Raw genomic sequence first — 25,125 nt, forward strand, 5'->3', positions numbered from 1 at the left:
CCCTCCATACTCATTGTAATTTCTTGACGACCGATCGACAGTGATTGGATCTGAATGCCTGAATGTATAGGTCTTCAGATAGATCATCCGTGATCGGCGCTCTTCCTTACATCGCAGCTCATTGATGGTTCATAGACGATAGCCGGCGGACAACCGCAGAATGAATCACGTCGCAGCAGGAGAATTTGAAGTCGTGAATAACCAACGTATAGATCTTCTCCAACCGCGGCATCTCATGTGTGCTCAACATAAAGTGGCTGTTTGCTCACCGGTCGGTAGATCTCGAGCAGCAGCAGAATGATCTCGAAAACGACAACAGTCAGCATACATATCTTCTCTCATCTGTGTCCTGGAGTGTAGCTGGACGAACTGGAAGACATTGACGGTCAGCATATTGATCTTTTCTAATCGTTGGCACACTTCCACATTCAATCATCAGCAGCTAAACGGTAACTGTGAGCAGCATGCTGACCAGAGATGCGACGTTTGTAGTCGACACACGGGTCGAGTCTCTGATACACATCCACGTCTGGTAAGGGACTGGTCGATTCTCTTGCGTGGCAATGTCAGATTGTCTTCGTTCGTGATGACTTCTGTCACACAATGTAGTAACGGAATTGCCAGGTCCGACTTTAGGAGTGCCCATTACAAATATGGGCCCGGAGGCGGGAAAGCGGGTCCTATTTTCGAGGAAAAGACTCGGGTGGTGGGAGAAAGTAAGGTTGATGATTTATTTGTTCCTCTGATAGACGTAGCTCTCGTAAGATCGGTCCTGCTAGTCCTCATTCATGTAATTGCGACTTGTTACATGATGGCGTGGAGCCATATCTACCGATAGAATGGATGTTGGAGCACATGAAGTTCAGGGGTCGAGGCGGAGAGAACAAAGAGTTTGTTTTTGCGACGTGAATTGAACCATCCTCCACAAATAATATGGCCAAGTTGAAGCGCGACCCTTTTACAATTTTGTCAGGATTACGAGCATGGCAGCTCAAGCATCTGGCATTCCTCACCGGAGTAAACTCCTCGGGGACGAAAGCGCAACTATGTAGGACTTTGCTTGACAACACAAAGAAGGCAGCTCTTCCTGAGCCTCGGTGCAGGGTCCTCAGTGTAGATATGGGCGTCAAGAATCTCGCATTTTGTGTACTGGATCTGCAAAAGCTGCCTCAAGACGACGAACAATCCGTTGTACATGATAACAACAACACTCTATCACTACATTTAACGGACTGGAAACGTCTGGATGTCTCCGAGAGAATGGTCACCAGAGATAATCCTGTTGATACAAAGACTTCAGATCCATCACGGGGAGATATTGTCGACAAGACTACATATGCGGCCGAGACAACACCCGGAGATCAACCCAACATCTACTCGCCTTCGTCGCTGTCCAAGATAGCATTCAATCTAGCCTCTGAGTTTCTGCGGTATGAGCCAGACTACATCCTGATAGAGCGACAGAGATTCCGATCTGGCGGTGCTCCATCTATACAAGAATGGACTGTGAGAGTAAACATGCTAGAGAGTATGTTATGGGCTTCTTTAGAAACCATGCGACGCGGTCACGAAAAGGATCTGGTGGCTCAAAAGGGAATCTTTCCAGAAGTTTTGGAGATGAGCCCTCGACGTGTCGGCATGTTCTGGCTTGCTCGCAAAGACTTTTTCCCGAACCCTGCAGACATAGCGACGTCGCTCACGGCTCCCATTGGATGCGAGCAGACGACAGAAACAGAGGTCAAGAAGAAGTCTTTTGAGAAAAAGGACAAGATCGCGCTCGCTCAGCACTGGCTATCACTTTCGATGACTACAGATGATATGACAGTAGATGCGGGCATAGCGCCGATGGTTGCTATGTTCTGCTCGCCAAAAGTACGACGAAGCCGGCGACGGGATCAGGATAACGAGAGCGAAGAAGAGGCCGAGGGCGGCGATGTAGCCATGTCGGGCAAATTAGACGATCTGGCGGATTGCCTAGTGCAGGGCGTGACATTTGGCCTGTGGGAACAGAACCGCACGAGAGTTCGGGAGTATCTGGGGCATCAGGAGAGTTCATGATGCAGGATCGTCGCTCTTCTTGCCCATGGCAGCTCTCAGCTTTTCCTCGTTCTCGGAGATGGGCGATCGACCCTTTAGCTTTTCTGGATGCGGCTTTGACTTGGAAGAGCCTAGAAACTGCTCTCTGGCACCATGAGCCAGCTCAGATATGGTACCACCGCCCTGGTCTAGCTTCTCACCACGGCCGTGTCTTCTCCTGCTCTCAGCCAGTAGATCCAAGCCCTCACCACCGCTGTCGGCGTCCCGGTGTCGTTGGGCGTTTGCTTTGGCGGCGCGAATCGAGGTTCTGGTGTAGACGAAGAGTATGCAAGCCATTGTGAAAGCGGCGGCGGGAGCAATGATGGTGCGCGAATTGAAGGGCATCTTGCGACGAGGGTAGGGCGAGGCTTTGGGATGCGACATCTCGGTGGTGCCTGCAGGCCCCTTTGGGACGGAGAGTCTGCCGCCCATGATCGACGTGTTGATTGCTTGATTACAGAAGAGGAGGCAGCTTCGGCTTCGACAAGGCAGAGCTAAGCAGTGGCAGGGCTTCTGGTGGTGTGATAGGAAGGCACGGCTTCATCATCATCGAGCTGCACGCGCGTCCGTGCGCCCGAGGGTTTTAGGTTTAGACAGCGATGCTCGCCCGGCGAGCCTCGCCGAGGGGCAGACGGAGGCTCAAGGCTGATCTTGCGAAACGAAGCGCTCGCCAGTCCATAATTGAATTGGAAATCAACCATCTACAAGCTTTGTCATCGCTCTTCTGCTGCGTCCAATCTCAATACCTGCTTGTCGATATTGCATCCTTTGCGCGCCGGAATCTTCTTCGTTGGTGGCGTAATCCATTCATTGACGTAAGCGAAGCCGCCTTTTGTCTTTTATATTTCAGTTCGCTTCATCACTGTTACCCCTCGTCATCAATCCCCCGTCTGGCTATATATTGTATGCGTATCTTCAGCACTTCCCCGCGGATTCTCTACAGCTTTCCGACGGCTTCCTCTCGAATCCACTCTCTATCGCGTCATTTTTCCACCTCTCGTCCCATCATGGCTCCCACTCCCAAAGAATGCGACTTCCTTGTCATTGGTATCGGAAGTGGCGGTCTCGCCGCTGCTAGAAGAGCTAGTGGCCAGTATGGCATGAAGACCATCGCCGTCGAGAACTCCAGACTGGGTGGCACCTGTGTTAACGTTGGGTATGTCGTACTGCCGCTCTTATCATCGCGCCTCTTCTGACGTGACCATACAGCTGTGTGCCCAAGAAGGTTACCTGGAACGCCGCTGCCATCAAGGAGACCATCCACGAGGCAAAAGCTTACGGCTTCTCTGTTGAAGAGACCGCTCCTTTCGACTGGACCTCCTTCAAGCACAAGCGTGACGCTTACGTCAAGCGTCTCAACGGCATCTATGAGAAGAACTTGAAGAACGACAAGGTCGAGTACCTGAATGGAACCGCCTCATTTGTGTCAAAAGACGTCGTCAAGGTCGTTGGTCAGGACGGTCAAGAGCAGCACGTTCGCGCAAAGAAGATTCTTGTCGCCGTCGGTGGACGTCCCAGCAAGATCGGTGTTGAGGGTGAAGAACTCGGCATCAACAGCGACGGCTTCTTTGACCTCGAGAAGCAGCCCAAGAAGGTCGCCGTCATTGGTGCTGGTTACATTGCTGTTGAGATGGCTGGCATGTTCCACCACCTGGGTACCGAGACCCACTTGTTCATCCGCCATGACAAGTTCCTGCGCACTTTCGACCCCATGATTCAGGACAAGATCATGGAGGAGTACAGGCGTCAAGGTCTTCACATTCATACCAACAGCTCGCAGAGCAAGCTCGAGGATCTGGGCAACGGCTGGAAGAAGCTGCACTACAAGGATGACGAGGGTGAGAGCACCATGGACGTCGACTGTGTCCTCTGGGCAATTGGCCGCACACCCGAGGTCGAGAAGCTCAAGTTGGAGAATGCCGGTGTCGAGCTTGACGAGAAGAACCACATCAAGGTCGACAAGTACCAGAACACCAACGTCGATGGCATCTACGCTCTCGGTGATGTCTGCAACGCTGGCGCCGAGCTGACTCCCGTCGCTATTGCCGCTGGACGTAAGCTTGGCGATCGTCTTTTCGGAGGCAAGAACGACGCCCACCTCGACTACACCAACATCCCCTCGGTCGTCTTCTCTCACCCTACTGTCGGAAGTATCGGCCTCACTGAGCCCGAGGCTCGCGAGAAATTCGGTGATTCGGTCAAGATCTACACCTCCAGCTTCACTGCCATGTACTACGCTATGATGGAGCCCGAGGACAAGGGTCCCACCGCATACAAGCTCGTCTGCGAGGGTCCCAACGAGAGAGTCGTTGGCCTGCACATCCTTGGTCAAGGCAGTGACGAGATCCTGCAAGGCTTTGGTGTTGCAATCAAGATGGGTGCTACCAAGGCTGACTTTGACAGCTGTGTTGCCATTCACCCCACCTCTGCTGAGGAATTGGTCACGATGAAGTAAATGTTACATACAGGATCGCAAATCTAATAAATGGTTATATATGGGTCATGAAAACAGGCAATTGCCGAAATTGAATCGAGAGATTGAATGCTCGCCGTCGTGACTCCTGTTAATCGTCATAGTTCCAGCAATGCCGGATGCGATTGTCAAGCACTCATTAACCAGTAAACGCAGCAAAGGCGAAGTCTGCAGGCTCCAAACATCTTTGAAGCTCACCGAATGCATACAGTCCCAACAACATGCCTGTAAATGCCATACCTCTTGGTGGATCTGCCGTCATGACTTCCATGCTGACAGGCTCAAACCAATTATATTCTTCATCAAGCTCTGCATATCCAAGGGTGTATTCGAGCTCCGAGCATTGTACCGCGAGTCTGACAGAGCCCATGCTTTTCAAATACTGTGTCGTACACGTGAATTCTCCTGGTGATGTCGTATGTGTAAACTGAATTTCCCGATTCTCCCCGTTAAAACCTCGGCGTACTCCGATACTGCTAAAGGTGTATGGATTCCAGTAGACCACTGTGCCAGCTTCACAGTGTGGTCTTTGAGGTAGGAAGTCTAGACTAGTTTCCCATATACCTCGTGCTAGAGTCTGTTTGCGGAGAACCATTGTTGGACTTTCGAGTGATTGAAGGTTGTACGGGCCTCCCCAGAGTCTTAGGTGGTGGTTGCGTTCTTTCAAAGAATATTCGCGTTTTAGTGGTGTGTCTGATCTGAGGTTAGCTCGAGGCTATTTCTTATAGCAAAGACTGATTACTTTTATGATACCATCCAAGCGAGAGATGCTCGCTCGCCTCAAAACTGTCACGCCATTTGAGAATTGGTGGAACCGAATCTGCCTCTGCTCCGAAGCTGAGCTGGAGCTTGCTGCCTTGGTTGAATATGGGCCAATCGTCTTCCCATGTCACATCCATGAGAAAAGTCTCACGACCTATGGGTTGTAAGTACGGAGTTCGCAAGGCATGCTGGAGTAGCAAATACTCACCAAACGGCGATGGCACAAACCTGTCTTTCTCTTGTTCCGTAACTCTCTGACGATATGGTCTGACAGCTAGGCAGACCGCTCTCCACTTTCCTGTCGACTCCTCAATCAAGTCAGCATGTCCCGTATTCTGGACATCGTCTTGTGTCGTAGCGCTAATGAGTGGATTGTTCGGACAATGCTCCCAAGGACCATACACGCCAGTCGAACTACGAAACACCAGTTCCATGTGACCACTCTCTGTACCACCTTCAGCAACGAAAAGATAGTAATATTGCTCTTTCCTGATGATGTGTGATCCTTCAGCGACACCAGATGGGGATCTTCTGATAACTCTAGGCGCCTCGAGTGACGTGCCAGTAGCCAGATCGATCTTGGATGTATGAATAGCGAAGCCTTTGAGACCACTTTTCATATCATGGTCTATCGGTCTGAAACAAGTTGAGAGGTAAACACTTCCATCGTCATCCCAAAAGAGCTTGGCGTGTCAGTAAATGCTCGCTTGATACATGCAGCATAGAACGAACATCTTGGTCAAAGCCTGGCTGATCAAAGTAGATCGGATCAGACCAGCTATCTGCTTTCCATGGATCTTGTGTCGAGACGTAAAAGCCTCTAGGCCATACTCTTACGTTCTGCTGAGGCGAGTAAGCAGTCCAGAGGCAAGAAGTGATGTATAAGACTCCATCGTGGTGTCTGAAGGTGGGTGCCCAGATACCGCCGCCTGGTTCGACTGTTCTCAGATTAAGTTGGGATGGTCGTGTCAGAGCGTGTCCTATCAATGTCCAGCTAATGAGATCTCTGCTGTGGTATATGGGCAAACCAGGAAAGTATTCGAACTAATCGAATGTCGTGTCAGCATTGAATACTGCGGATGGCCTGATGGAACGTAGTGCAGGACAGTAGTGATTGTACCGTGGATGTTGTCAGATAGTAGTCCTCACCCACCCTAACGAGGCTAGGGTCAGGGTTGAATCCGCTCAATATAGGGTTGTTGTGCGTAGGCATTTCCCAGGAAGTCTGTTTTGACAGTCAAGTAGAAGTGATGGACAAGGATACAAGAAGTGTCTGTGGTGTGCACGCAAGTTGGGTCCTTGGCACATGTGAGTTATTCCACCAATGAGAGGCTCGTACTGTTTGACACCGAACTATCTTCTCTAAATCTATATCGTTCAGTATACGAATTGGCAGAAAGAGGCTTTTGTTGAAATCAAATGACTTACAATGTGTGGGTTCGCTCTCCGCGAAGACTGGTTTCTGCAACATCACCTCCTCGCGACCATGAATCTCGGCCATAACGTACTTCGCCGCCAGGTACCCTCTCGTACCCTTCCATCCTCCTCGACTACAATCTCCCATCCTCCAGATCTGAAGGTTCTACCCCACCATTTTAGTAACCATAGCACACCGGATATAAGCAGAAGCGCGGCGATGGTGCAGAAGACTGTAACGATTACGCTGAGGAACGTGATAGTGCTGCAGTTGCAGCCCAAAGTCTTGGTGCGAAGCTCATAGCGTTCCGAGGCAAGAGGGCAGACTGGATGACTGATCGGTGTGAGGAGGTTGGTTGTGGGCACACAGGTAGAAGACTGCAAGTTTGGGTTGTGTTAGTCGACTTGTGGAACCCAATGCAGCTGGCTTCAATTCTAGATTCGAGCCCAGTAAAGATGGATTCATCGGGTCGAGATTCGAACCAATCCAACACAGACTGTCGAGCAAGATAGATACTTACACTTGGGCACCACCCACAACCATGCTTACTCTTGAGACAGCTGCCGCAATCCTGGATGCGCCAACAACCTTTCCTCCTACTTGCCATACCAGTGACCTCTTCCATGATAGATTGCTGATCCATTGCGAAACACAGACAATGTGAAAAGCGAAGGGAGGAACAATCAAGGGACGGTCGTTGAGATGTAGTGGTGCCATGATTTGGCTCCCCGCCTCCAAGAATAATGACATCAGCGCTCTGACGGAGATGCCTCCGTCATCGCGAACCCCGCTCATCCCATACCAATATTCAAGCTGCGAGGAACATTCAGTGCATATGTAAGTCTGCTACACACAACTGTCATAACGACATCCTTACATGATCATACAACCGTGTTTCATGTTCAGCTCGTTTATCGGGATATTGCTGACATGGCTTCTCTAAGTAAAGGTGCAACTTGCTTTCTGCTCGAAGAGATGTTGCCTTGCTTCCACGTGTGAAACCAATGTTCATCACTCTCATCGGTATCTACTTCGTCGAGCTGAAGTTTCCTACCGGATGATTCCAGAAACTTTTTGCACGGACCGAGGCCTCTCTCATCTACAGCCAGGACAGCAAGTTCTCGGGCAAAGCCATCATGCTCGGATTCATAGGCCGTCATTATGGAGAAGACACACAGTCCTCTCTCTCGCGCGAAGAGCTTGGAGGCTTCAAGCAGAGCTCTGTAGTCCTTGGAGTCCGAGTTCTTGTTGATCTTGCCTTTGAGAAAACTGATGGGTTGGACGACTGCACTTGTGCCTAGGATCATTCCGTTTTCGGACCATTGCTTGTAGTCCTTTCTCAAGATTTCTTCGAAAGTCAGAGGAGATAGATCCTTTTTGGCATCATTGATCTTGTTGAAAAATTCGGTCCTATCGAATTGGCTGCCGATCTTGGCGCATAGATGGATCTTTGCTTCCAGATGAGTGACAGCGTGTTGATCGTGTTCTGTGGTTTTATGTTCATCTTGGAGATTGATGGTATCGATGATCACAGACGCTAGAGCAAGTTGCGCCACTTGTGCATCCCAGAGTGAGCTCAGGGCTTCATCCTCCATAAGCGTATCACCTTGTGCTTGTGCTGCTCCAGTAGACGATGTTCCAGTCGACAATCTATCCCAAGCCTCACGGCAATGGTTGATTACCAGACTTGTGCAGCTTCCACTAGTAGTGATGATACGAGGCTCGGAGCCGGTATCGTTTGGAATTTTGCCTTCATCCGCATGGTGGTCGACAACACCAACAACGCGATCAGCATAGATGGCGCCTAATTTTCCTTGCAGCACGTTGTGATCGACTAGAATCCATCTGGTAGTTGCTGGCAAAAGGATGTCCTTGATGTTAGTGAGACTTGGCAGGTCGTCCAGGGTAATAAGATGACGTTGTTCGATATTCGCATGCGGAAGCAGTGCAAGCAGCTCCGGTCTGAGATTTATATCGGCTTTCGGAATATTCAACAGAGGTACGTGTAGAGTAGCAGGGCCTTGTGCTGGATGCGTGATGGACTTTAGATAGGCATATACTATCGAACTGGTGATGGAATCAAGGTCTGCGTGCAGATTAGAATGAGCCGGATTGTGCGGAATCGTGCATCTTACCTGCTGATTCGTTGCCGATGACCAAAGTGATCTTCTCATGGTGATTGATGGCTTTTTCCAAGCTAGCTCTAGCTTGTGTGAGGAAGGCTCTAAGAGAGTTCCTTGGGACAGCCATTGAAGGACGGAAATATGTGTGGGTGCGTTGTCGGATAAGTGAATAATTGTAGGACAGGGTTGTGCTGGTTACATTTAAAAGGATGTCAACGGTGCCCTGACTGCGGGGAAACACTTGTGACATTCGTAAAAGTGATCCTGTATACCTTGTCTACGACATGCTCTCGAGGAAGTTCATTTCACTGACAAGACACACGACTCGTAGCTTTAGTACAAATTCAATCATGGCAGGAGAAAGGCTTCGCATAGGATACATTCCTGGTAATCATGTCAAAAGCTTCTTAGTCCACAGCTAACAACAGGGCCAGAACATTTCTCGACACCCTTACACTTCGCTATCAAGCATTTCGGCCTCGAGGCAGACATAGAGCCGTTTCCCACCGGTACCGGCGCTCTCACAGCAGCTCTGAAGGAAAACAGCATCGACGTCGCAATTGGCTTGACCGAGGGCTTTGTGGCGGACCTAGGAAAGACAAACGCAAAGAAAGAGACACCTTCATATAAACTGGTCGGAACCTACGTTGAGAGTCCGTTGTGCTGGGCTATCAGTGTAGGCAATAAAAGCTCGATCGATAGTGAGGATGCTTTGGACGGCAAGAGAGTTGGCGTTTCAAGAATCGGCAGTGGATCTTATGTAATGTCGTACGTGTTGGCAGACCAGAAGGGCTGGCTGGAGAAGACAAAGTCACCCTTTGAAGTTGTTCCTCTGGGCGATTTCAAGGCCCTTCGAGATGGGGTTAATGCGGGAAACAAGGCCGACTTCTTCATGTGGGAGCACGTAAGTCATGTCGACGTCACGATAATGTTGAGTCAAGCTGACTGACCAACTCAAGTTCACAACCAAAAAGTACTACGACAACGGCGAGCTGAAGCGAGTAGGCGACATCTACACGCCATGGCCTAGCTGGATGATTGCAGCAAGAGACGCCCAAGATAAGGAGCTCGAAGTCATGGCAGAGAAGCTGAACCAAGGAGTCGCGTGGTTCCGCGAGCACCAAGAGGAGTCGGTCGCACACATCACCGGTACAATGGAGTATTCACAGGAAGATGCCAATGCGTGGCTCAAGACTGTCAAGTTCGCAGACGATGTCCGGGGTGTCGAGTCAAGCGTAGTGGAGCACACAGTCAGCATCCTACAGAAGGGCGGTGTCTTGGATGAGCGAAACGGTGGTGTAGACGGCATGGTCGCTATCCGCCGTTCTGCAAGAGGTCAATGATGGAAGGCGATACGCCTTTATGAGCAATGACGAAAAAGAGTAGGTTGTGATCGGGTATCGTTAGCTACGTCTAAGCCTCCACAGCAGCAGGCTTCTTTCCTCCCGTGGCAATGAGATCGAGGAAGCCCTTCTTTGACATTTCGCTGACTCTCTCCTCTCTTTGTGAGATGCCGATAACGCCCTCCTTCTTTGCTTCGCTTCGGGCTTGCTCTCCTTGAACCTGTGCCGCTCTGACGGCGTTGAATAGCTTGACGACACCGCGTTGGGCAGTCTTTTGTAACCTCTTTTCAGTCTCCTGAATGACTGCAGTACTGACTTCGGGCGTATTCAGACCCAGAACATCCTTGACACGACCCTTCTCCAGTGCCTCTCTCTTCTCAGCGTGCATCTTTCTCTTCGCCTTGAGCTCGAGCTTCTGGTCGGCCAATTCCTTTGAAGCGGCCGTCGCAGCAGCACTTCTCGACAGGACGGGATCTTGTCGTTTGGACGTAGTAAGTTTGGTGCCCAGAATCTTGGACATGGATGTGGCGAAGGCTGTGGGATCGTTGCGCTTGCGCGTCTTCTTCGTCCTGCCTTCACCGTCCTCGTCGTCGCTCAGGTCGAGCTCGTCGTCGTCTTCCAGGTCCTCGTCGTCCAGGTCCTCGTCGTCCAGCGCATCAAGGTCCTCAACGTCGTCGTCGTCGTCGTCCTCATCCTCATCCTCGTCACTCTCAGATGGCGGATCAGCCTTCTTTGACTGTTTCAATGCCGACTTGAGTTTCGGTTGTACTGGTGCGGGCATGGGCTCTGACTTTGCTGGGACGGTAGGTTTGGAGGTGTCCTTCTTCTTCTCCTCGACGACAGGAGCAGGGGTGGGGACGGGGGCGGGGGCGGAAGCAGGAGCAGGAGCAGGGGCAGGAGCATCCTCAACCTCCTCATCCGAGTCATCCATGTCGACGGGCTTGAAATCGCTTGTGGTGTTTGTGGTCTGGACATGGTCGTCCTCGCTGTCACTGTGGTAGGCCTTTTGCTTTTTGAACTTCTTCACCAGCTTCTTGGGCTTGCGGTAGCCCATACCCTCTGGTCTCTTTCTCTTTGCGCTTGGGTTACCCATGGTGATTTATGCAAGTATTGTGTTGGTGTTGTGATGTGTGGAAATTCTTCGAGGCGCTGGGATTTTTTGTCGCGACTTTGACAATCTCGAATTGAACAATGCGGGGAAGGGAAAGTCGCGGCTCGGTGGTTTCGAGCGACGAGCGGCGACAGTTTGGCCGACTCGCCCCGCGCTCGATTGTCCTCCACCATGTGGTGCTACGTCGCAAAGAACTCTCAAACACGCACCCCGCCTACCGCCCTCTCTCCCTCTGCAACCATAGCAACTAGACTCGATCTCATCGCAGTCATCTAGCCAGGATGGTTTTGCAAGATCTCGGACGCCGCATCAATGCCGCCGTCAACGACCTGACCCGCTCGGCCACGCTGGACGAAAAGGCCTTTGATGGCATGATCAAGGAGATCTGCAATGCCTTGGTCGAAGCAGACGTCAACATCAAGCTGGTCGCTGGTCTCAGAAACTCCATCAAGAAGACAGTCAACTTCAAAGAACTCGCGCCTGGCGTCAACAAGAAGCGCATCATCCAGAAGGCTGTCTTTGACGAACTTGTCAAGCTCGTCGACCCCCACAACACGCCATATCAGCCCAAGAAAGGGAAATCCAACGTCATCATGTTCGTTGGTCTCCAGGGTGCCGGTAAAACCACCACTTGTACCAAGCTAGCCCGTTGGTACCAAGCCAGAGGCTTCAAGACCGCCCTCGTCTGCGCCGACACCTTCCGCGCTGGTGCTTTCGATCAGCTCAAGCAGAATGCCACAAAAGCAAAGATCCCCTACTATGGTAGTCTGACTCAGACCGACCCCGTCATCGTCGCCAGGGAAGGTGTCGACAAGTTCAAGAAGGAGAAGTTCGAGATTATCATTGTCGATACTTCGGGTCGTCACAGACAAGAGCAGGATCTTTTCGATGAGATGGTTCAAATCCAGAAGGCTGTTTCGCCTCACCAGACCATCATGGTTCTCGACTCTTCCATCGGTCAGGCTGCCGAGGCCCAGTCCAGAGCCTTCAAGGAGACCGCTGACTACGGTGCCATCATCATCACAAAGACCGATGGTGCTGCCGCTGGTGGTGGTGCTATCTCTGCCGTTGCTGCTACACACACTCCCATCGTCTTCATTGGTACCGGCGAACATCTGCTGGATCTCGAGAAGTTCAACCCCGAGTCTTTCGTCTCCAAGCTGTTAGGCATGGGTGACATGGCTGGTCTTGTGGAGCATGTTCAAAGCTTGAAGCTTGACCAAAAGGACACCATGAAACACATCGCTGAGGGTCAGTTCACCATCCGTGATCTGCGCGACCAATTCAACAACATCATGAAGATGGGTCCCCTTTCTAAGATGGCTGGCATGATCCCCGGACTCAGCGGTATGATGGGACAGATGGACGATGACGAAGGCAGCATGAAGCTGAAGCGCATGATTTACATCTGCGACTCCATGACTGCGAAGGAGCTTGACTCTGATGGCAAAATCTTTGTTGACCAGCCGTCGCGTATGACCCGTGTTGCCAAGGGCAGCGGTACTAGCGTTCGCGAGGTCGAGGAACTTTTGTCTCAGCAGAAGGTCATGGGCGGCATGGCCAAGAAGTTCAAGGGAGGCATGCAGAACATGCAGAAGGCCCAGGGCGCCATGGGCGGCAAGAACAACCAGCAGCAGATGAACGCCATGCAGAAACGCCTCCAGTCGATGGGAGGTGGCAGAGGTGGCGGTGCTCCTGGTGGTGGAATGGGAGGAATGCCAAACCTGGGGGGTATGGACATTGGCGCCATGATGCGCAGTATGGGCATGGGTGGAGGTGCACCGGGTGGCGCTGGAGGTGGTGGCGGCATGCCTGACATGAGTGCCATGATGAAGATGATGGGCAATATGGGCGGAATGGGAGGTATGGGCGGAGCTGGCGGAGCTGGCCGTGGTGGCAGAAGATGAGATATGACCCATCTGATCGCCTTCTGTTTTTCCCTGCATAGCGTCGGCGTTGGTAGCAGACTACTTTGGATCACCAGAGACAGAATTCACAAACAGTGTGTCATGGTACAGATTTACTTATGAGCTTATTGCCGTCTCTATATCATCAGACGGATCGTCAATCATCTACTTCTCCTGTTCAATGCAAATCTCTTGATTATTGACAACTTGTGTAATGGAAGCCAAATCTACAGAGCAGATCTGATAGCCGACTTGAAGGGGAATATTTGGATCTTGAATCGATGGTCAGCACATGAGGTCGTCTAGCACAATGTTGAGATTACCTTGTCCATGTCCCAAACACCCTCACCAGCATAGATGTCCTTCTTGATCTTCTCGAGGACCTCTTCCTTGGAGCTTGCCAAAGCCATCATGACCGAGCCGCTGATCTTGAGGGGCGAGCCCTCCTTGGGAACGTCCTCGAGCATTGCACCACCGAGGACCCAGAAACCCGAGTCTGCATCAGGCTTGAGGTTGCTCAAATGTTGTCTACACGGTTTGGTCAATGACTTATCTCATGTGGCAACTCGGGTCACGGATACTCCGTGAAGCTGTTGTCTCACTTGTGCAGTGAAATGCAAGAGAAGTAACAGATCGCAAGGAGCATTGAGGAAGACTCACTGTCTGACTGCCATGCGCTTGTCCAGTGCGCCAGTGTTATCCGGCAGGATAACCATCCATTCGTGCTTTTGAGACATTATGCGAGAAGTCGAGGAGGAAGCGTGGCGTGTAAAGATGTTGGAAGATCGTCGAAGAGCAAACATCAGAGTGTGAACAATTAAAGAAAGAGAGTATCCGAGATTCGGCGCTGGAGTTAGTTGTATGGAGGAGGGGTCCTTGTGGAGAGAAGCCCGACTACCGAGTGGGGCAGGAACTTGACGTCTTTCCTTCACTTCCATTGTCTGTCGTGAACTGGAGAACGTTTGTATACTGACATTCTCTTGTCGCTCGCCTCATGAAAACCAAACCGATGTCGAAGAATTAGTCACTATAGTCTGTGGATGTCAGCATGCGCCGTGTGTGTGTGCATCGCGTTCCTTTTGAGCAGATTTCTGGCCTCGACTTGGAAGAGCATACAGCCTGAGGCCTTGCCATCTTCTTGGTGACGGATGTGGCAAGTGTGTTGGCAAGATCCTTAGCCTGTCCGATGCGCAGAGAGTCCATTGAACAACATGCACACGCCACAACTGTAAGCCCTTGCTCTTGATCCAACCTGTACACTGGAACCCATCCTTCTTCCAAACGCCCTCCGTAACAGCTTCCTGCAGACACATCTGGTCATGACTAGCGATCTTGCCTGGTATCGACTTAGTTCAACAAGATTCATGCTAGTTCCAGTTTCGGACTTCTGTCCCTCATGCTTGGAAGCGATGTCGATCTTCTACCAGACACCCTCGACTTCTGCCTATTGTAGCACTCTACTGTATACCTGATCACGTCCTTCCCATGTTCTAGTGTTTAGTGCTCGATCCATGAACCCCGTGACGTCGACCACAAGAGCGGGTGACGATGGGCTGACCAGGCCACGCGCATTGTACGCCGTTGGGCTTGATAGCTTTGCGTATTAGTGTTAGCAGGCGGTATAGAATGTAAAATTAAGTATGTCAGCGGTATAGGAAGTAAAGTCGAGGGGTCCGAGTCCGAACTACAGCAGAGACTCTATAACCTAAAGGGCCCGCTTACAGATGAGGGTTCTTGCTCGTTAGTAGACATAGCTAGAATGTGATTGATTAAAGATATTCGTGCAGCCGTTGAGCTTTACTTCTTAGCGTCATCGTGCCTCTGATAGCCTACAGTTTTGTCGTCTATGCTCATGTCTATCAGATCATTACTATGGCTCGATTTTATCCTTAATGCCCCATCTTCGACATTTACATGTCAAGCTTCGTTATAAAATCAACCTGTTCGACCAACCATATGGCCAACGAACCATATCCTCTGCCGAATCAATCAGCGCATCAGTCTCTACGGCTCGATTCAAGATTATACCGCTATCGTTCATTTAAGCAAAGGACTCCATATCTGCCGGTCTCTTCGACGACTTGATCCTCGCGGTGCACGAAGAGATCACGTGATTAGCCAGGGTCGCCCCAACAGATCGAATATGACATGTGGCGATCATAATGCCCGTCGAGCATGATAATCACTGAGGGAAGGCCAGACCTCGATGCAAACAAATGCAGGCCTTTGCGGGTGTCACTCAAGTGCCAACTGCTACCGGATGAGAACATTCTTGCATGGCCCGCTGACATTGTGTCCGGCTATACAATCGTAGAAGGGAATAAGACTGATGAGGACGAGTCGATCGTCATCTTACGACGACCGTCTAGACTTCTGGCTGCGGCTGCCACTTTCTCTGTTGCGTCGCGAGAAGCACACAAAGCCCAGGCTAGCTATCTTGGGCTAGAGGAACGCAAGTCACGTGTCGTGATTGTAATTCGCAGGAATATATCCCAAGATATGGCCCATGCTCACTCATTGGAAGTTGGACCTGCAACAAAGAATTGAAGAAGATCTATACGGACGCAGCGACCGACTGACTGGTTGGTGGTGGTTCATATGCACGACGGGGACTGGCAATTAATATCGTTCATCATTATATGGAGCTTGTTGAAATGACTCAGCTCTCCCACCAGTCGACTGATCTGCCGGAATGTGTTTATATACGTGTTATACATCGTTCACGTGTCGGCTGTATACACTACTCGTGTTGGAAGCATAACTGACACCCCGGCGTGCTGAGTTGAGTTGTCTAACCGAAGGCGGAGGTGCCAGCATTGTCGAAGGTACCCTTGTTGAGTAGTCGGGAAGGCCTTGTGCTTTTGGGTCTCTTTTCGGCAAGGCCTGATCAGTGGGACAACTCGTGGGAGCGAACGGCGTCGGCGCCCTTCTCGATGAGTACAGGTTGATGGGTCGACTGAGCGGCATATGCACTGGGGGTGAGGCCTGGTAGGTGTTTGGCTCTCTCATGGGAGAGGAGTTGTTCGTCATGAGGGGCGGGATCATTGAGGTGGGAGTGAGGAACGTCGACGAAACACGTCTCGATGTGTAGAGACTCGTCGTGTGGACGGGTGTTGTATCGATAGCAGGGGCAGCGCCGCGCAGAGCATATGGTCCCACCGGTCGAACAGGCGGTTTGCCCCTTGAAGGCGAAGCAACTGCCTTGGGAAGACGTTTCGGCGAGTACAGATGCGTACCATGAGGAGAGGGGACATAGTCTGTGGGAACTCTTGATGGTTGATACGTTCGGGTGGTCGAAGGCATATAGGCCCTCGGGGGCAGCTGGTTCTGCGAACTGTCTGTAGTATCGTTCGATCGTACAGACAAGTGCGCGGAAGACTGCGACGGACTCTTGCTAAGTAGAGGAGACTTTTCGATAGAGAGCCGTGGTGAAGAGATGCACAAGGCATCAGGCTTATCTACGTTGATGCTCATTGTCCTCCGCAGGGGCGACGAGATGCGGAGAGGTGACGAGACCGCGATTGGGGATAGTAATGCTGAACGGCATTTGAATGAGAGTGTGGAGTGCCTTTTGACGGCCATCTGAGGACTCCTCTGGAGATCAGATGGCGATAAGCAAAGATTTGGCTGTCGTGATCCAAACAATCCGGCTGCGAAAGGATCGTGTGATACGTTGTAGGTGAAACAGAGGATAAAGGAAACGATGCTGTATGATGCCAGTCAGTCACACGGAAAGAAGCATGCGAGAAACTTAATTACTGACAAGCTCAGCATGCTTACGACCAGCGCAATCCGTTGCAAGACACAGATCCGACCCTTTCTCCAGAGATCATGCGTGTCAGCACTTGCTGGTCGACAAGTCGGCTGTCTGGCGAGAGCCAGGATTATTCCCAGACCAACCGTTGTGATCCATAATAGCACGGCTATGCATGAGGCGAAGAGAATTATGACTTTGAAGACTGCAGCGGCTACCTTCGCCCAGTTGCTGAAGATGTTGTCCCGAAGCCGGACAATCACTATGTGTAGAAGAATGACGAGGAGCGATGTACCAGCCTGCCAAACCGATCAGTATGTGCTTGAGGTCGCGAAGTATCAAACGACGATACTTACGGCGGCGATGCACAGGATGTCTGCCAGAAACAACGATGCATCGACCTTGGAGAGAGCGAATAGGGAAATTTGAATTGAGAGAGGAAATAGACTGGACCAGAGTAGTAGTTGAAGGGAAATCGTAATAAGTGTGTTCGTAAAAGTGTGTTTCTTGATCGTTGATGTGGTTGGCGCGTCCATACCGACAAGCGCTGGTGATGCTGATCTCATTCAAGGAAAGAAAAACAGCATCCAGAGCATGACATTTATGCCAATAGCTACCACCTTGTTCTACAATGCGGGGGGCACGGAAGAGGGAGAAAAAGGAACGCTGAGGCTTGAATTCCTCGAGGTACGCGTCGCGTGCTTGCTTTTTGAAGAGTGGAGGAATAGGTCTGGTGCCAGTCTAACATGTTTGGAATGCTAGGTATCAGGCTGGGTCTGTGTTTCGACCAAAGAAATCATGGTCGGCCTCTTTCGCAGTCATACGACATGTAAGTAGGAAGAGTCTGGTGGGAGAAGTCAACGCCAGCGTCAGAGCTTTGTTTCACCATGCTGGCCCGCCAATCTAGGTGTTTCGATCGTGTGTGAGAGTCCAAAAACAGCGGACGAATTCACCGAAAGAGGATTTCTTCTGACTTCGGATTTGGACTCGGACATGCTCGTTGTCTTTGCCATAGCACAAGTCGGAAGCTCTGCCTACCTGGTCAGAGAAGTTCCCTTGTTGTATCCGACACGATATCTTGACCTATAATTCTGTTCTCTATGACGCGCGTCGGCACGTCCCTCAACCATTTCGAAATTGGTTCTTACTATCAACGATATGTTGGAAAGAGCCGTTGTAGAAAGGTCGAGACGCGTTGAGGTGTGAGATGCAAAGGATTTGGATGATCGTCGGATGCGGCTCTGTCGGCTTGTTGTGTGCATCCCCGCATGTCCGCACGTGGGGAAGTCGATGAAAGCCAAAGTTGTCTTCCTCGGTCCTCGTTGTAGTCTCGACTTGTACCCCTCATTGTACCGTGATCACACAAAATGGCAATCGTCACGTACTGGATCGGATCCAGTCTGCATTACCAACACCAAACATCATGCCTCAGCAATCGCCCTATCAGATTGACATTCCGGCAACCGACATACTGTCCTATGTCTATCCTGAAGGACAAGAACCGTATGATAAGCCCATCTGGATCGATGCCGTCAACACAGAAAACTCTTTGTCACTTAAGCAAGCCCTGATATGGATCAAAAGACTCGGCCTTGGTCTTGACAACCTCAATATAGGCCAGAATGAGGTCGTCATGATGTTCTCCACCAACCATATTTTTTGTCCGGTCGCCTATCTCGGCATCGCTGGTAGCGGGAGAGTCTTCAGTGGCTGTAATCCAGCGTATACTGTCAAGGAAATTGCATTTCAGATCACTAATACGGGGGCCAAGCTTATATTAGTAGACCCCAGTCTACTTGACAACGCCCTGAAAGCTGCAGACCAAGTTGGATTTCCGCACGACAAGATCTTCCTCTTCTTGGACGAGCCATGCAACACGCAAAGGGAAATCAAAGACTGGAGCTCCTTTCTTCCCACGCAAGAGGCCGCAGAAAGCTGGCGATGGCATCGAATGTCAGCTGAGGAATCAAAGTCCAACACTGCTGTGCTCAACTATTCGTCAGGGTGAGTATCGTGAAAACGCTCTGTAGCTTCTTCGAAGGTTCGAGCTCGGAGTATTGGACCCGGCGCTAACATCGACAGTACTACTGGACTGCCTAAGGGCGTAAGAGTCGCTCATCGGAACATCATCGCGAACGTCTGTCAATCTCTGTATATGCGTGAGCTGTCACAGTCTTATCCATCGGGACAGAAACCACCAGAAAGGTTTCTAGGATTTTTGCCATTGTAAGTGAATGTTCTCGAAGTCAAATCTCACAGGTCGCATACTAATGTCCGAAAGGTACCACGCCTATGGGCAGCTATGGTCAATAACAGCAGCTGCAATCACGCGGACGCCATGCTACTACATGAGAGTATTCAACTTCGAGCCGTTCCTGTCTCACATCCAGCGTCATCGCATCACGCATATACAAACTGCACCTCCAGTTCTTGTCATGCTGGCCAAGCGACCCGAGACGAAGAAGTACGATCTATCATCATTGGTCAATATCCTTTGTGGTGCAGCACCTCTAAGCAAGGAGTTGCAGAACGAAGTCAGCACGAAATTCGATCTCAAGGTTGTTCAGACATGGGGAATGACTGAAGTAACCTGTTCATGCCTACATGTTCCAGGCGGATTGGACGATCGCAGTGGTAGTGTCGGACAAGTCGACCCCAATTCGGAAATCAAGCTTGTTGACGATAATGGTAATGAAGTCACGAAGCCTGGCGAACGCGGAGAAATCTTCGTTCGGGGTCCTAATATAACTCACCTGGGCTACTGGAAAAATCCAAGCGCAACCAAGGGTTCCTTTGACAGCGAAGGCTTTTTGAAGACCGGAGATGTTGCCATCTACGATGAAAAAGGCTGGTTCTGGATCGTTGACCGAGCCAAGGAGATCTTCAAGGTCAACGGATTCCAGGTCGCTCCAGCGGAACTTGAAGCAGTTTTACTGGAAAACGACGATGTTGCTGACGCTGCAGTCTGCGGTCTCAACAAAGACCACGAGGATCTTCCCAGAGCTTACGTAGTTTTGAAGGAATCAGCCAAGGGTAAAGTCACCGAGAAAGACGTTGTTACATGGATAGCTTCGAAAGTCGCTAAGCACAAGAGGCTCTCTGGCGGAGTCAAATTCATTGACGAGGTTCCGAAAAGCCCTAGTGGCAAGATTCAGCGTGTTATACTTCGCGAATGGGCGAAGAGGGACGCGGTTCAACCTACTGAAATCAAGGCTAGACTGTAGACGTACGAAGATGTAAGAATACTATGTCAAGACGAATTTGTATCGATCGGCCATGTATTTCGACTATACTCCGAACGCGAACAGTGTCTTCCATGGGAATTTTGATACCTTAGTAGATTAACGCCATTGCCCGAGGACAATGGCCCCGAGAGCATGTGGTTCTGAAGTCAGAAAGCGCCGTCTCGCGATACTACTCCTCGACGGACATGTATCCCATTGCGATGTTTAGCTCAATATGGTCGATAACCACCTGGACCTGAACCTCCATTGTTGTTACCGCCTCGACCCCTTCCACGCCAAGCTCCTCCACCACCACCACGCGTTTCTCCACCTCGCCAACCTGCACCGTTCCCACGTCCATAGTCATGTTGTCTATAGCTGCCTCCACCAACTTGTGATACATCTCTGCCTGGAGGTGGTAGAGGCGCGTTGGGTGAGAAGCTTGTTTGGAATGGTGGAGATTGAGCAAACTCGGGCGGTGGTGGCGGAGGAGCCCAATTGAGTGGGCGCTCCGGTCCGGAGGGTGGATTTTCCTCCAAGTTCTGAAAAGTCTTCATGAAAGGCACGCTGAACCCATAGTAACCTTCGACGACTCTGAATTCTGGTCGATCATGATTGGCCATTGGGTCTCTGCTAAGCCGAAGACCAAGGCCGTTGAGCGCGAACTCATCGTCCGTTGTCGAAAGATTGGGTATCGAAGTGATGTCTTTGCACTCCTGAATGTGCTCGAGCACCGTTTCCATTATGTCCGAGTCCAAGGAGCCAGTGGGCATAACGATGGGTTTGATCCGTGCAGTATTTACAGGATGGCCAGATTTTGTGGATTTCATAGCCTGTACCATAGTTCCGGCGGGGAGATCATGCCATGCATCCTGTGGTTGCCCGTGAGTGATGGAGACGTCGTCTTCGACATGATTGGCCTGTCTTTTGGTGACCAACTTCACATAACATGGTAAGTGGTTACTTCTCAGCCATCCCAGCCACTCAACATAGGCTTTTCGAGCAACGCTGCGAAGACACAGGCGTATGCGGTTCGTGAATAGTCGTTGTTGAGTCCAATGATTCAGTAGACATGCCAGGTCTTGATGGAATTGAAGAGCTTGGAGAGAATGCGAAGGAGCAGCAAACTCGACAAGCTGGAAGACAGTCGGCTCAATAGCTTTGGCGAAGATGGTGTAGGTCTCTAGCGACTTGCGGAGTAGCTGGCCTGGATTCAGATGGATGCGGAAGAAGACGGCATCTAGCAGTTGAAGCAGATCATGACCATAACCAGCACGTAGTAGAGACAACTGATCGAGATCGGTCGAGGAAGGCAGGAGAGAGTAGACGAGCTTTAGCAAGTAGTCACCAAAGGCAGCGACCCTGCGGCGAGACTTGGCAACATGGCAGACTATCCAGGCAACACATTTTTTGAACTGGGATCAATTTAGCTCGGGATGCAAATGGAGATTCAAGCTCAGCGAAAGACCTCTTTGGTTGAACGTGAAGTGTCTTTGATGGCGATCTGAAGGAGATTGTGGAAACTGTTGATGTCGGACGAGTCAAGCGTGGACCTTTTGGACTGGCCAGTGGTAAGGCAGCCGACGAGCTTTCCCTTTGCTAGGAGTAGTCCAACATCAGCCTTTGATGTTTGCGCGGTCCTGGGATCCATGGCCAAAAGTGATGGCCGAGGGTCGGATATGTTGTCAAAGTCTGAGTGTTGGTCGCAGATTGGAGGAGGGGTGGAGCGTGCAGCTTGCTCGTGGTACAAGAAGTCCAGAGCAGGCGGTGCAGCAGATGGGGAAAACAAAGGGTCCTCGATGCACGCACGCTACGTCAGCGCCTTCTATTGCTGATTGCTTGCCTACCTGAGCATCCCGATTTGTCGCTACAACGCATACCTTGATCTGAAGCGTCCGCCTGTCGAGAGACTCTTGTCTCGCGCTGCATCATGGGTGCTGTACAAAGCGACCTCAAATCGACCATCGTCCAGGCCTCGTCGCCGGACGTCGCTATTCCATCGACCCTGACCGACTTCTGGCAAACAGTACACGCTTCACTGTCCACTGTACCGTGCTTGGGTGCTTGCTGACACACTGCTCGTCTAGTTTTGGCAGCGACCAGAAACCGCCGAACATGTCTTCGAGACCATCACCCCGTCAGACCTTCGCACCATGCGCGACCACCCCAAATCCTTCAAGAACTTCGAGACGTTGATCCTGACTGTTTCTACACGCCTGATACACCTCCGCCGTGATGAGGACTCACTCTTCGCAAAAGACGCTGTTGCTTTCATACGCGAGGCTCTGAATTGTGTCCGCACCCTTACCCGAGTCCTGCCTTTTGTCTACGAATGCGATCGCTTGTGTGCGTGGGAGCAATCTTTCTTTTGGGAGCCCACAGACGATACCCGCCCGCCTGGAGTCTCCCGGAATATCTCTGGCGAATCCGCCACGGCCGAGACTCTGCATCATTCTGAAGACAACTCTCGTCCCGATACCTCTGCGTGTCTTGGAGAGGAACTCATCGATTCCCTGCTGGACTTGGCCTTTTGGTCAGGCTTCACCCTTCCCGTCAACATGAATGGCAGGAACGGTCCTACTTATGGCTTTTGGCAAAGCGGTATCGCCTATGAGCGACGCTTGGAGACCAGTAAAGAGTTTGAGAGCCGAAGGACCGAGATCATGCAGCTTCTTCTGGTCTTGGAAAGCAAGTGCATATACAAGCCTGCCAATGCTTTCACAACACTCGGAAGCGAGGCTGTAGAGTTCATCTCTAACCATCGTGATCGCAAAAAGGTTCAGTACTTGTTGTGTTCGCTTCTAAACACAGTCCTGAAGTACCAGCCTGACGCTCGCTATCTGTCGCCTTCACCTAGAGAAGTGCACGAAACCCATGTGCGTACGTGTCTGCACTTTTTGCAGGTCAATCTGTTGAACAGATCGCCGTGGGTCGAGGGCTCTGCTCCACCCGACAACCGTTTCCGCGACCTCTTCTCCCATCTCCACAAGGCAACACATCTGCAGTTCTTAGCCGATGGCATCCTCAAGATCCTACGGCAGCCGCTCGAAGCAAGCAGTAACGGCCTGAACATTGTACAGAGGCCGCTTCTTTGGGCGCATGAAATCATCCCGCTTCTATGGGAGTCGCTGTACTCTAACAAGTACTTCCGCGCCTTCATCTGCGAAACTGGTCGCCAATTCGAGCTCACTGTCTTTCTTCTCTTCTACATCTTGGACCCAAACAAGAATGTGGAAGGAGTTCAACGAGTTAGTCTTTTGTGCGTACAGACGATGAGTGAGAATCCTGATTATGCAATCTCTTTGAATAAGCAGTTCGATGGGCACGACAACCTTCCATCTTTCATGCAGATCAAGAATTTCCATGGCTCTTATGCCGACTACCTGTTCACTGTGAGTCCTGCATCATCGATATCCACTTCCGATCGTGTACTAACAATCCAAAGTGGCTCCTCACTCTTCTCAAACCCAAGAAGAATGGCCAACTTGACGCCATGGCAGCTGCTCTAGTTGGCATCATTGTTAATGTGTCTCCATACATCTTCAATCTCGGTCGAGCAACAAGCTTGAAGCTCATACAATTGGTGGATCTCTACACACGAAACTCTCTGTCGACCAGCGTCGAGGTCAATGCCATGGTCCTGACCCACATGGTCCGCGCAGTGAACTCGATGCTGGAGGAGCACAAGCCAGGAGCAGGTACGTCAAGCCCAGGCAACCATCACCGCAGTGCTGACCTGTGCCTTGCAGAGAACGAAAATCTACTCTGGGCTGTATGGAAGTACGGAACAACGTTCGAGCATCTAGCAGATCTCAGGATGGAAGTTGACTCGAACTTCAAGCAAATTGTGGAACAGATTCGTGAAAACGGTATTGCGGAACCGACCCTTTGTCCCGATGGCACTGTGCTGCACCCTTTGGTTGCTGCCAGTGACATCGCTAACATGGATAAAGACAAGGCACCCCGACCACGTCTGGGTAGAGGACGTACATGGCTAGAGCTTCGCGATATTTACAATCCAGCAGCATCTCCGACGATGCTCCCGGTTGATGATGCGGCGCCACCTAGTGGTGATGGTTCTGCCGAGAAACAGCCTTCAGTGTCTACAAGAGCCATGGGCAAGCAACCAGAGAAGAGCAAAGAATCGGCAGACTTCGAAGAAGAGAGGGCAAGAGCACTGACCTCTCCGTCTACAGACATGGATATCGTATGCCCGCCTAAGTATCCAGAAGATTCAAACACGCTGACAATATATAGGTTCGAGCGTGGCTTCCCCAAATGCCTCTCCTCACAATACTCTCGCTTTTCCTAGCTTTACAGGCTTGGACAGCTAAATTGTTAGAAGAGAGAGGTATGGAGACTAGCCAAGAATCTGTGGATGGCTTGGGTATGGACGAAGTGCTACAGCCAGTGCGTAATGTCGGCAGAATCTGTGTGGAAACAACGACTCGAAACATCCACACATTCCCTATGACAGCCCACTTTTCGGAAGCGTATGCGGCCTTCTACTGGGGCCTGGTAGTTTCACAAGATTTGCAACATGCATCGACATCTGGAAGTGGTATCTGGAGCAGCACCAACGTCAGACTGTTCAAAATTCGGGCAGGAGAAGTTGTACCACCAAGCTTGTTGAGCCCCAAGGGGGCAGTGGATGCTCTAGGGGAGAGTTTGGTAAGTGGCGTCCAGAATCTGGCCCTGAAGTTTCGGCAGCAGCTGAACGGTAGCTCTGAGGCATAAATATAAGCAATGAGGTGAACAATCATATCAAGCATTGTCGGATGCACGGGTGATACCCGGGTGTCATTGGTTGGCGCAATAGGTTGTAGGGACAAAACTTAGGTGATACTTGGAGCATATAGATTTACTAGCGTTCGAAGAACACAGTTCGATTGTAGGATAGGATCTTGTGGCTTGGATTCATGTGCTATCTTTCAA

The 25,125-nt window shown here is 50.9% G+C and overlaps 14 protein-coding genes across 14 annotated transcripts; 6 read left to right on the plus strand and 8 right to left on the minus strand.

Annotated features, from left to right (window-relative positions):
- Positions 1 to 538: 538 nt before the first annotated feature.
- AUEXF2481DRAFT_236673 (uncharacterized protein) lies at positions 539 to 2,366 on the plus strand. The gene has a single exon (XM_013488226.1). It carries the CDS (start codon positions 934 to 936, stop codon positions 2,056 to 2,058), a length of 1,125 nt encoding a protein of 374 aa, XP_013343680.1. The 5' UTR covers positions 539 to 933; the 3' UTR covers positions 2,059 to 2,366.
- On the minus strand, positions 2,053 to 2,508 carry AUEXF2481DRAFT_5357 (uncharacterized protein; the record flags this gene model as incomplete). Its single annotated transcript, XM_013487959.1, has 1 exon — positions 2,053 to 2,508. One exon carries the CDS (start codon positions 2,506 to 2,508, stop codon positions 2,053 to 2,055), a length of 456 nt encoding a protein of 151 aa, XP_013343413.1.
- A 575-nt stretch (positions 2,509 to 3,083) lies between these two features.
- AUEXF2481DRAFT_65725 (uncharacterized protein) lies at positions 3,084 to 4,531 on the plus strand (the record flags this gene model as incomplete). The annotated part of the gene is made up of 2 exons (XM_013488130.1): positions 3,084 to 3,232; positions 3,286 to 4,531. 2 exons carry the CDS (start codon positions 3,084 to 3,086, stop codon positions 4,529 to 4,531), a joined length of 1,395 nt encoding a protein of 464 aa, XP_013343584.1.
- Positions 4,532 to 4,688: 157 nt separating this feature from the next.
- AUEXF2481DRAFT_65719 (glycoside hydrolase family 43 protein) lies at positions 4,689 to 6,524 on the minus strand (the record flags this gene model as incomplete). The annotated part of the gene is made up of 5 exons (XM_013488129.1): positions 4,689 to 5,242; positions 5,292 to 5,499; positions 5,563 to 5,994; positions 6,044 to 6,355; positions 6,432 to 6,524. The coding sequence occupies 5 exons, from the start codon at positions 6,522 to 6,524 to the stop codon at positions 4,689 to 4,691; spliced, it is 1,599 nt and encodes a 532-aa protein (XP_013343583.1).
- Positions 6,525 to 6,594: 70 nt separating this feature from the next.
- Positions 6,595 to 7,457, minus strand: AUEXF2481DRAFT_40386 (uncharacterized protein). Its single transcript, XM_013488086.1, has 3 exons — positions 7,249 to 7,457; positions 6,740 to 7,105; positions 6,595 to 6,679 (listed from the first exon to the last, which is right to left on the minus strand). The coding sequence occupies exons 1-2, from the start codon at positions 7,369 to 7,371 to the stop codon at positions 6,782 to 6,784; spliced, it is 447 nt and encodes a 148-aa protein (XP_013343540.1). The 5' UTR covers positions 7,372 to 7,457; the 3' UTR covers positions 6,595 to 6,679; positions 6,740 to 6,781.
- Positions 7,458 to 7,639: 182 nt separating this feature from the next.
- On the minus strand, positions 7,640 to 8,978 carry AUEXF2481DRAFT_5360 (uncharacterized protein; the record flags this gene model as incomplete). The annotated part of the gene is made up of 2 exons (XM_013487960.1): positions 7,640 to 8,814; positions 8,864 to 8,978. The coding sequence occupies 2 exons, from the start codon at positions 8,976 to 8,978 to the stop codon at positions 7,640 to 7,642; spliced, it is 1,290 nt and encodes a 429-aa protein (XP_013343414.1).
- Positions 8,979 to 9,201: 223 nt separating this feature from the next.
- Positions 9,202 to 10,194, plus strand: AUEXF2481DRAFT_5361 (uncharacterized protein; the record flags this gene model as incomplete). The annotated part of the gene is made up of 3 exons (XM_013487961.1): positions 9,202 to 9,238; positions 9,286 to 9,755; positions 9,811 to 10,194. 3 exons carry the CDS (start codon positions 9,202 to 9,204, stop codon positions 10,192 to 10,194), a joined length of 891 nt encoding a protein of 296 aa, XP_013343415.1.
- A 70-nt stretch (positions 10,195 to 10,264) lies between these two features.
- On the minus strand, positions 10,265 to 11,287 carry AUEXF2481DRAFT_29839 (uncharacterized protein; the record flags this gene model as incomplete). The annotated part of the gene is made up of 1 exon (XM_013488010.1): positions 10,265 to 11,287. The coding sequence occupies one exon, from the start codon at positions 11,285 to 11,287 to the stop codon at positions 10,265 to 10,267; it is 1,023 nt and encodes a 340-aa protein (XP_013343464.1).
- Positions 11,288 to 11,437: 150 nt separating this feature from the next.
- Positions 11,438 to 13,524, plus strand: AUEXF2481DRAFT_236879 (uncharacterized protein). Its single transcript, XM_013488227.1, has 3 exons — positions 11,438 to 12,903; positions 13,031 to 13,081; positions 13,181 to 13,524. The coding sequence occupies exons 1-2, from the start codon at positions 11,587 to 11,589 to the stop codon at positions 13,055 to 13,057; spliced, it is 1,344 nt and encodes a 447-aa protein (XP_013343681.1). The 5' UTR covers positions 11,438 to 11,586; the 3' UTR covers positions 13,058 to 13,081; positions 13,181 to 13,524.
- Positions 13,440 to 13,949, minus strand: AUEXF2481DRAFT_5364 (uncharacterized protein; the record flags this gene model as incomplete). Its single annotated transcript, XM_013487962.1, has 3 exons — positions 13,440 to 13,484; positions 13,536 to 13,740; positions 13,873 to 13,949. 3 exons carry the CDS (start codon positions 13,947 to 13,949, stop codon positions 13,440 to 13,442), a joined length of 327 nt encoding a protein of 108 aa, XP_013343416.1.
- A 1,891-nt stretch (positions 13,950 to 15,840) lies between these two features.
- Positions 15,841 to 17,766, minus strand: AUEXF2481DRAFT_236869 (uncharacterized protein). Its single transcript, XM_013488228.1, has 3 exons — positions 17,323 to 17,766; positions 16,976 to 17,265; positions 15,841 to 16,918 (listed from the first exon to the last, which is right to left on the minus strand). Exons 1-3 carry the CDS (start codon positions 17,530 to 17,532, stop codon positions 15,922 to 15,924), a joined length of 1,497 nt encoding a protein of 498 aa, XP_013343682.1. The 5' UTR covers positions 17,533 to 17,766; the 3' UTR covers positions 15,841 to 15,921.
- A 543-nt stretch (positions 17,767 to 18,309) lies between these two features.
- AUEXF2481DRAFT_40393 (uncharacterized protein) lies at positions 18,310 to 20,243 on the plus strand. Its single transcript, XM_013488087.1, has 3 exons — positions 18,310 to 18,970; positions 19,049 to 19,192; positions 19,248 to 20,243. The coding sequence occupies exons 1-3, from the start codon at positions 18,390 to 18,392 to the stop codon at positions 20,188 to 20,190; spliced, it is 1,668 nt and encodes a 555-aa protein (XP_013343541.1). The 5' UTR covers positions 18,310 to 18,389; the 3' UTR covers positions 20,191 to 20,243.
- On the minus strand, positions 20,226 to 20,865 carry AUEXF2481DRAFT_40394 (uncharacterized protein). The gene has a single exon (XM_013488088.1). The coding sequence runs from the start codon at positions 20,811 to 20,813 to the stop codon at positions 20,421 to 20,423; it is 393 nt and encodes a 130-aa protein (XP_013343542.1). The 5' UTR covers positions 20,814 to 20,865; the 3' UTR covers positions 20,226 to 20,420.
- A 1,130-nt stretch (positions 20,866 to 21,995) lies between these two features.
- Positions 21,996 to 25,008, plus strand: AUEXF2481DRAFT_40395 (uncharacterized protein). The gene is made up of 6 exons (XM_013488089.1): positions 21,996 to 22,216; positions 22,278 to 23,582; positions 23,636 to 23,888; positions 23,940 to 24,397; positions 24,448 to 24,861; positions 24,922 to 25,008. Exons 1-6 carry the CDS (start codon positions 22,121 to 22,123, stop codon positions 24,925 to 24,927), a joined length of 2,532 nt encoding a protein of 843 aa, XP_013343543.1. The 5' UTR covers positions 21,996 to 22,120; the 3' UTR covers positions 24,928 to 25,008.
- Positions 25,009 to 25,125: the final 117 nt, after the last annotated feature.

Source organism: Aureobasidium subglaciale (assembly GCF_000721755.1).
Source record: "Aureobasidium subglaciale EXF-2481 unplaced genomic scaffold scaffold_11, whole genome shotgun sequence".
Lineage (NCBI taxonomy): Eukaryota > Fungi > Ascomycota > Dothideomycetes > Dothideales > Saccotheciaceae > Aureobasidium > Aureobasidium subglaciale.